The 10,334-nt window shown below is 31.1% G+C and overlaps 1 protein-coding gene across 2 annotated transcripts in view; it reads right to left on the bottom strand.

Annotated features, from left to right (window-relative positions):
• The window catches only part of LOC117171828 (caseinolytic peptidase B protein homolog), a 51,608-nt gene extending 46,974 nt beyond the window's left edge, over positions 1 to 4,634 (bottom strand). Inside the window, exons 1-3 of one of the 2 annotated variants that reach the window (XM_033359458.1) lie at positions 4,423 to 4,634; positions 4,172 to 4,345; positions 4,045 to 4,109 (exon numbers count right to left, since the gene is read on the bottom strand). In XM_033359458.1, the coding sequence (XP_033215349.1) occupies positions 4,045 to 4,109; positions 4,172 to 4,345; positions 4,423 to 4,543 (360 nt within the window). In that variant the 5' untranslated portion in view covers positions 4,544 to 4,634. The remainder of the gene's footprint in view (positions 1 to 4,044; positions 4,110 to 4,171; positions 4,346 to 4,422) is intronic. The other variant, XM_033359459.1, reaches the window with a different exon arrangement.
• Positions 4,635 to 10,334: the final 5,700 nt, after the last annotated feature.

The raw sequence follows: 10,334 nt of genomic DNA, 5'->3' as shown, positions 1-10,334 counted from the left end.
GAAAGAGGGAGCTCTTCTTAATATTTTGACACCAAAATCATGTCGATACACCTTACCGACTGCGAGTAAAGCCACCCACGCTTTAACTTGACAAACTGTAGGTTATAGCAGATATTAGTTTGTTTTGAAAGATAAGGGCCACACTAGTGTATTAAGCACAAGGGCAATTTATTAAAAGGAAATTAAACTTCACTTTCCAGGGAATAGAATTAAAATCAATATACTTATTATAGTAGATTATAACATGGAAAATATAAGTATTTGGTTTCAAGTATAATATTCTTCTAGGCAGTTGGGTGAAAATCCCTATATTCTATTAAATTGTCAACAGGCGAATTTTCAACCAAATAAACTGATGCATTTTCAACTATTCTACGGAAAATTCCATAATGCTATCTAGTCAGGGTCAAAACAAACTAATATCTGCCATAACTTAGTCTAATTTCAATATTTTAATTGCAAGTTACATATCGTTGGAATTGCAAAAAAAACAGATTCCGAATATGATATTTTGAATTTGCTGATTGCAAAACTATAACATTTTTATGCATGGCATTTTATGCCTCATTAGGACAAAGGGGCCCCCTCGATGGAAAAGCCCGGCATAGCAATCTCGCTCAGTCAGGGACGTGAGGAGAAGTCGAGTGGAGAGGGTAAGACGAGCATGTACACCGCGATGAAATGGAAATCGCCCATATGTAACATTATGTAAAATGATGTAATAGCCCTACCGATAGAAATCTCTGAGTATTCTCTAGCGAAATAGCCTGGCCCATTTGAGACTATAAGAAGAGTCGATTTGAAACAATTTAGTCTGAGAAATAGTCTGCGTGATTTGTGTCCTTTTCAAGGTTCTTTTAGTGGTCCTTTTAAGAGTGGTGCGACGGTAATATAATGTTCCTTTTGTATTCAAATTATTAACACTTTTTTTTAATTGATGAATTTTCTCATTATACTTATTTATAATCATCACTTATATGCTAATATACCATTTTCTAATTGAATTAAAAAATGTTGTCTTTTTTAGCGTATCTCATTCTATTTACGAGAAACGTCGTATTAATTACAATTTTAAGCTCTTAAAAAAAAAGTTGGACATCTGAAATCATCGAAACCCGTAGATTCCGAATTATTATGTTTTAGACTGTTAACTATGAAATTTAAAAAAATATACTTCTAAATTGTAATCCGAAATCTTAACAAAGGACCCTTGAGTGTCGGCTACTCTATTGATGTAGCCCCTCTGCTTGTTATTTATGGTCGAATTCCTATTTTTAAATTTCAACCTCTCTGCTTGTTATTTATGATCGAATTCCTATTTTTAAATTTCAACCTCTCTGCTTGTTATTTATGATCGTATTTCTATTTCAATTTCGGAAAGGACATTTTAAAGCCTTTAAAACATTTAAAAGAACTACCTGGACCTTTGTATATATCTACCTGAGTGCCTGCGGAGAATTTCTCTGAGCTTCTCTCACCCTAGAGAATCTTTAGAATATACTCATAGATTTCTTTCGGTAGGGAGATGTAAGAATACGTTATATAACGTTTCTATCGGATATCCCTCCGTCTATCCGTCGTACTATTTTCAAAGCATGGGAAGTGAGAGTTCGGCAATGTAGAGAGAACAAAATATAATTAAGCGACTTTCAGAGAATAAAAATTTTTCCCTTAGATTCCTTTTTTTTTTTTAGAAAGTTAATTGTAAAAAAACTTTTAAAAAGATTTCACATATTGTAAAAGATGAATCAAGAAGATCAAAAGGACATTCTTCAGTCAGAACATTTCAAAAGTGTCGTGAAACGGAACAGCGTCATGATTAGGTATTTCAAGTTGTGACGTTGCCGTCAATATGTCTGCAAGCTGAGGACCAAGCAATAATACCAATGCCATCGAGTAAAACTTAAGTTTTTGAATAACTTGAAAAAAATTATTTTTACAATAAGTGTATTCTTATATTATTTTTTATTTTTCAAAATCTATTCAATTAAATGCCAAACTCGTAAAAAAACACTTCCAGCCCAGTGGCCTTTTCACATGCACACTTCGCCACCAGGCCAACATGAAACTTTACGCCCGCTACATAAAAAAGAATTTACGCGCGCTAAACTGAGTGAGCTAAATGAGTGAAGGGACCGGGGAAAGGTTGAAAAGGAAAGGGTAAAGGGGGAACGAAAAAGGGGAGAGGGAAACAGAAAAAGGGAATAGTGAAAAGGAAAAATAAAATGACAAACCGGAAAAGAAAAGGGAAAGGGGGAAAGAGAAAAATAAAAGTGGAAAGAGAAGAACGAAAAAAGAACAAGGTTAAGAGAAACATTTCCCTTACCATTTCCCCCCTTGCATTTTTCTTTCCCCTTTCCCAACCTCCTTCATTGTTTTCCTCTCCCTTTTCCACTTTTAACCCTTTTCCCTTCCCTTCTCCCCGTTACCCTTTTCCTATTCTCCACGTTCCCCTCTTATTTTCCCATTTTCCTATTTCCGTATAGAAACCACCTCAGTAGCAATGACATATAAAATCACATAGACCCAGAAGTCTATGAGAATCAATGAGGCATTCCCAAAAAAGAAATAAATATACCAACAGAAGCATATAGAAACCACCTCAGTACTGCTGGTAATTCCATTTAGGGCCGTATAGAATCAGAAGTCTATGAAAATCAATGTGGCATTCACCGAAACGATGTAAACCCTACCGAAAGAAATCTCTGAGTTTTCTTTAGCGAAATACCTTGGCCCATTTGAGTCTATAAACAAAGTCGATTTGAAACAAAATAGTCTCGGAGATAGTTTGAGAGATTTGGGTCCTTTTCAATATCTTTTTAATGCTCGATTTAAAAAAATCGAGGAACATCTTAGAATGTCACACTCGAAAATTCGTCCAAGTCCCATCTTGAGAAATGTGCATCTGCAGTAAATAATTAAAATTTTCTAATGGTTATATATTCTTGTACATTTTTTATACTGGTATGAAACAATTCCAAGAATAAAAATAAAATTTCGCCCGGGGTCGAAAGACAAGGCGAGTCCGACGCTGAGTCCCGCTGGTTGGTTCACTGTCAACAATAGTTATCAGCTGATCGATTCAACGTCAATAATTATGGAAGTTGGTTGGAGAACTCCGACGAGTAAATTTTAGCACATTGCTGGTATTGATGTTTCCAATTTGAAATTTATCTTTTATTTTTAGGACCAAAAAAGTGAAAATCATTTTACACCGATATTTCATGAACGAACTTAGTCACTTGATCTCGACTTTATCGACGTTCAAAGTTTCTTTTTTTCTCCGCTATAAATCGCTAAAAATGCCCAAGAAATAATGATAGGTTACGTGTGTGCAGATATTTATTTGTTAATTTGCAACGAAGGTGCAAATTTTATTGCTTATATTAATTTTTTTCAAGGTTTAGACGATTTAGTATAAAATTGGTGTCAGTGCTCAATATGAGCGAATAAAAAAAATCTAAAATGCATCAAACCAAAAATGATCTGCAAAGTGCTATAACTCGAATGGTAATATCTTATTCCATCAATTTATAAATAAACTTTCTTTAAAATTACCAATATATTGATGTATAAAAACGTTCTTTAGTGCTTTTTATTTCATGTGTTAAAGTTTAAACACGATATCTCAATTCGTGTGGACGCAGTGAACACCAAAAAAATGTTCAGAACCGGGGACTAGTTTGGTCACGTGGCCACCGAAGAGCATGCCCTTAAAGCCTTTAAAACATTTAAAAGAACTACCTGGATCTTTGAATATATCTACCTAAGTGCCTGCGGAGAATTTCTCTGAGCTTCTCTGACCCTAGAGAATATTTAGAATATACTCAGAGATTTCTTTCATTAGGGTGCGGATAATATTTCAGAGCTTCTCAGAGCCTTTAGCATATACTCTGAGATTTCTATCGGTAGAATTGACCAACCAGTTTTTTTTTTTACAATGCACCAATCCCTAACCATCCTGTTTTATTAACAGCGGGCTTTAAATACTTAAATTGCCCCCGTGTGTTTTATATAGTATGTGTGAACTATATTGTAAATTACCTTCTTTAGATCTGGAATGTTGCCATACTGTGCCGCTCGGAAGAACCGTTTTTCTGCAATGTCAACTACTTACGTTTGATTGTATACATTTCATTACACGCATCTCATTGTCCTTAAAAGGTCTCACCTTTACTAAAATTATGCCCTTCACAGAGAGCTACAGCAAGGCCGAGACTACTCGGCACAAATCTCCAGCTCCTATAACCTCCTTTGCTCCAATCGCCATGGCGACTATTATTACCGTAATCGTGAAATCGAGAATTCCCAATCATACGAAAATAATGATTTGGAACTACTGTGTCTAAAAGTTAATACAAAGAGCAAATCACATAATCATATGTTTGTATAGAAATGAATGCACATAACCTCATTTGTTACCTGGAAGGTACGTATCGTTGGCGCTATCACTATTCCGCATTTTTAGACACTTTAATATTAGTTCTATATTTTGTATTCTCCTTCTGAGGAAGAACATTCTCAAACTCTGTAAATGTGACATTTTTGGGCACAACAATTTTCAAAATAATCACGTGACGAAAATTTAAAAAAATGCTAATTCTTGAGCTGGGACATTTGTGTAGCTCAGCCCCATGCATCGCCCCCACTTTTCTGTTTTTTTATGATCCCGAGGGGAATTGTCGGTCAAACTAATCCAACAGACGGCGCCACAAAAAGTAGGTCTGCCCTTGGCATTCAATTGCATTAAGAAAAAGCAAAAATAATTAAAAACTTGATGCTGTTTGCAAATAAACAAGAAAAAATATATGAATAAATAAGAGTAACTATTACTTATTATTTAAAAAAGGAAAAGTTATGAAAATATGTAGTTTAATATGAACAAAATTTAATTTTGAGATACATTTTGAAAGCAGTTTGAACTTGATATTCCTTTGATTTATTTTGCTGATATTATTGATTTTATTATTTGTTCTAGTTAAACAAAATTATTTATTGTTAAAATTATTAATGTAGCTAATGAAAAAATGAATAATATTTAGGACCACAATGACAAAAATATTTAAAACATATACATGATCAGAAGAATTAATAAAAAATATATTACTTATATCCAATATAAATATAATAATAATTAAAATATGTAAGACTAAACTTAAGTTACAATGTAAAGAATATTTGTACCTTTAAAATCTTAACATATTCAAGTTATGTATGTATGAGGGAATCATTTGATAAAAAATCGATGAAACGAATGATAAATGAGAAAATGGATTTAATATTATTCAATATAATGTATATATTTATTTAAATTGAACCAAACATCATATATACATTTATACAGCTCAATAATTTATTTGTTGCTTAATCTTGAAAGCTTTTTTCTCGCTGCATTCAGCCCCTAATATATTTAATGAAAAATTTAAATTTAAAGGAGATTTTGAATTAAATAGTTAATTATATTATTGCAAATATCATTTCTACAATAAACAGACTGTAAGCTATTAAAATCTATAAACAAACGTCCTGTACCCATGACGCACAGTTGGACGAAATGCACTTTTTTCATTCAAAAATGTCAAGAGCCTTCAATTTTCTTGCGATTTTGAATTTTTCTGTTTTAAATTAAAGATCATTAAATTCTTTAGATCTTGACTCTCCGAACTTTTGTCTCATCTATTTTTTTATTAATAATTTTTCCAGTCAAAGCCTGCACAAAGTCTTATTATCGGTAATTTTTTTTTTTTTGGCTAAACGTGCTTCCCATTGATGTAGGAATGTCATTTAATAACAAAAATAATTTAAAAGTTTATAATAACCACTATGATACACAACTTTTGTGGAAAAATATTAGAATTTGAGATTTTTTAAATTATAATCTCCTTCACTGGCCTGTACACGACTTCAGGTATTCCTTATAATAATAAATATTTAATAATATTTGATAAAATATAACAATTTAAATTTTTGTAAACAAATAAGATAAACAAATTTTAAATGTTGGCCCTTTCGCGTAGAAAATTTTTTTTGCACTAAAAATGCTTCAAGCTATTGGACAAATGACTGCTACTCACAAAAATACTAGAAAAGTTAACAATAATCACTGTTATTAACATTTCTTGTGACAAAATATATAAACTTAAGGTTTTATCAAATTTAAATTTTCTTTGATGGCCAAGTCGGTCGGTTATTGTCAAAAGATTTTGTATTGAGTGAATCTTAGCATGCAGTGTTATGATTCATTTCCAATCTATTACGATTAAAAACACGACTTTTTCCAAGTGAAACTGCCAAATTTGGGAAATTTTTTATGTAAATTGTTTATAAACGTGTAAGTTGTTATATTCCACAATATAATGATCAAAGATACATTTTTTAGGAATATCCGTAGCCATTGTAGCGATTAAAGAAAATAAAAATTTTAATAAAACCTTACATTTGAATATTTTGTCACGAGAATTATTTATAACAATAGTTATTGTTAACTTTTCAAATATTTTTGTGACTTGCAGTTATTCGTCCAAAAGCTTAAAACATTTCCAGCGTAACAAAAATTTTCTATGTGAAAGGAGCAAAATTTTGAATTTGTTCATCTAATGTGTTTACAACAATTTAAATTGTTATATTTTATCAAATATCATTAAATATTTATTATGTTAAGGAATACCTGAAGTCTTTCTGGCGTTCTAAGAAATAATATTTTTTTAAATCTCAAATTCTAATATTTTGCCACATTGATTGTTTATAACAATAGTTATTATCAACTTTTAAATTATTTTTGTTATTAAATGTCATTCCCACATTAATTCGAAGCACTCTTAGCAACAAAAAAATTTTACCAATGAGACTATTTTTTAATTTGTTTATCAAATTTGTTTGCAACAAATAAATGGAATGATAAACAAATTATTTGTATTTTATGAGTCCCGAAACATTAATTTAAGACAATATAAAGCTTTCCTGATCAGTTATTAAAGCGTAACAAATTGTTATGTACAAAATTTCAGTTTTTCCATACTTTGAGTAGAAAAATTAATAATAAACGAATAGAGAAGACAAAATTTCGGAGCGTCCAGCTGAACGAAGAAAGTAAATTTAAATTTGTACACTAAATATATAGATGAGAGTACCCAAATATGAAATACCAACTCTGTTTGGCGTGATTGTCCGAATTCTATGTACTGAATTAAAAAGTAATATAGGTAATTTTAAAGGAAATTTAGTTTGTCATAAGAAGTTCAAATAAAAAATGTTATTAAACATTTTTTTATGCTGAAAATACAAAAAATGTAAAAAAGTTCTATTTCCAAACTCGTCAAACTATTCTCATAATATGAGATACCCCAGGAAATAGCTAATAAAATGCAAAATAAAGTATTATTTTTAATGAAAAACTTCATTGTATGTTTCCGAAGTATAAATTTACTGCTATTTAGATACATTTAGTTTTTGCAGTAGTCACAAACACTTTTGTAACCAATTTCCCCCGCGCAGCCACAGTGTTATAAAAACCACAGGTATCTCATATTATGAGAAACACACCGTGCAACTATGCACTTACTATGTCTAACCTGTACAATAAAAAACTTCAACACTTTCGATATTTTCCTACTTAGTTATTCAATCCCCATCACTCCAGACAAACTTTACTGCTAAATACATATTTAATGATTAATAAATAGGGTTTAAAGAATTCCCTTCCAAGAACTCGACCACCATCGATTTCACAAAAAGTTTGCCTATAATCTTTAGAAGCCCAATGAAAAATGGACTATACCACGAAATTAGTCTTTCTTCAAGGGCTACAAGTTAGTGATAGAACCAACATAGTGGGTCTCTTAGTTTAGCTGATACCCCGCTTTCTCATATTACGAGAATATCTCATATTCGAGTACTCTCTTCTACATTATGTTAAATAATGTTAAATTAATTTTCTCATTTATTAGTCATTTTATTGACTTTTTACCAAATAATTTCCTCAAACATTTTAATTACAATTACTATTACTTTAAAAAAATATTTTCTTTAAAACTTAAAATTGCTAAGATTTTAAAGGTACAAAGATTCTTTACTGTGCAACTTAAGATGTAGTCTTACATACTTTATTTATTATTATATTTATATTTGAGAAACGTCATATATTTTATATTAATTCTTCTGATCATGTATATGTTTTAGATATTTTCGTCACTGAGGTCTTTAATATTATTCATTGTTTCATTAGCTACATTAGTAAGTTTAACAAAAAATAATTTTTTTTTTACTTTAAAAAATACTAAAATTAATAATATGAGCAAAGTAAATCACAAAAATATAAAGTTCGAACTGCTTTCAAAATGTATCTCAAAATTAAATTTTATTCATATTAAACCACATATTTCCATGACTTTTTCTTTTTTTAAATAATTAATAATAGTAACACTTATTTTTCAATATTTTTTTTTATTTGCAAACAGCATCAAGTTTTTAATTATTTTTGCTTTTTCTCAATGCAGTTCAATGAAAAAGACAGGCCTACTTTTTGTGGCGCCATCTGTTGGATTAGTTTAACCGACAATTCCCCTCCGGACCGTAAGAAAACAGAGAAGTGGGGGCGATGCAATGGGCTGATTTTAATTAAAATATACGGCATGCTTATCGCACTGTTTCCCGCGAACTGTCCAGGAACTAGAATGGCGGTTGCATATTCCTGTCTAATATAGTACCCTAGCATGCCTAGTCCCGTATTTCCTATGTCCATGGTCTATCATCTATTTCAGTTCGTAAACTGACCTGAGCAATTGGGGGCGCTTGATTTTAGTTCGCAAAAGCCTCAGGTAATAGGTGGCGCTGGCGAAATTCCTTCGAAATTAAATACATGAGATCGCCTATCTCCCACCTCATCTCTGCTACTGCATACTATGGACCATGCTGCATACACTATTATAAGTTCCAAGAACTAAGCAAATTTTCATAGGTTGAAAAGAGACACATATATCTGCATCTCTTTTTAACAAATAACATTTTTTTAGTTCTTGAAAAATATTATAGGTTCGTTAGTAAAGTGCCTAAACTAGAGTACTATTCAGTACCTTACCTAAACTACAGAGGGTCCACGGATAGTGGGCCACCTACGGATGATGCTATTTTTATTGTATATTCTCCGAGTTCGGCAAAGTTTTGAAATTTACTCAAACACAGATCCTACAAGATGAAATGAATTCAACTATAAACTTATTTTAATAAATAAATGAAACTACAAGCTATTAACCTATACACCCGGCGGACAGTTTATTTATTGAAATAAATAAATAAAACCACAAGCTATTAACCCACGCACCCATGGGAAAGATGATTTGTTTAAATTAATAAATAAAACAATAACCTCAACAAACATACCTAGGGGTATATTGCTTTATTTTTAAAAATTAGAAATTTGAAATAATAAATCCACATGCCCAGGGAACCTTCACTTTATTTAAATAAATTGAAAATTAAAAAAAAAGAAAGACACAATTCCACATAATCTTGCATATTATTAAATAAATAAAAAACCAAAAACTTTATTCCATATGCTCGGGAGGATCTTCAATTCAATTCAATAAATTAGAAACTTAAAATAAGAAACGCACACACTTTGTGCATGACATTTCATTTGATGGAATTATTAATAAATAAATGAAAAATAAATAAACAATATATATACGTGCTGAGGTTATCTGTCTTTTTCAGAACTCGCACACCAACTTGAATGTTTTCTTCAAATACTTGTATATTTAACAAAAAAAATAATAATAACTATTTAGCTGACGATTTTACTCTTCCCAATTGCATAAAATTCTCTAAAAAAAACAATCCTGATGCATACTATACACTGTTTAAATCATGTATGTATAGTGCACATTACGCGCCTCCGCCACTAAGCTATACTAAGTATATGTATATATAGAGCGGAAGTGCAAGAAAAATGGCGGAGCCAATCAGCGAGCGGTGAACTAGTTTGCCACACTGTTGGACAGCGATGCCAATGTTGGCACCTTGTGCTACTGCGCTTGCAGTAGGGCCGCGCGCTGGTTGGCAGCATGTGGCGCGCGATTCAAACTTACTTTAAAAAACAGTTCGTGTAATTTAAATAAATAATTATTAAAACATGCACAAGAATGTACAAAAATTACGTAACTTTTTATTTCAGGCAAAAAATGTATAACCTATATATATATATTTGATAATTAACAGTTTATTTTCATTGAACTCCAAAGACTGACTTATATTTCACAAAACATTTCTTTATAGATACATTTTTTGAAATTCCATATTATGTTTCAGCAGATTAATATATAGAATCTAACTGCAGA

The sequence above is a fragment of the Belonocnema kinseyi genome, chromosome 4 (assembly GCF_010883055.1).
Source record: "Belonocnema kinseyi isolate 2016_QV_RU_SX_M_011 chromosome 4, B_treatae_v1, whole genome shotgun sequence".
In the NCBI taxonomy this organism is placed as follows: domain Eukaryota; kingdom Metazoa; phylum Arthropoda; class Insecta; order Hymenoptera; family Cynipidae; genus Belonocnema; species Belonocnema kinseyi.
This window is presented reverse-complemented; position numbering and strand designations above follow the sequence as displayed.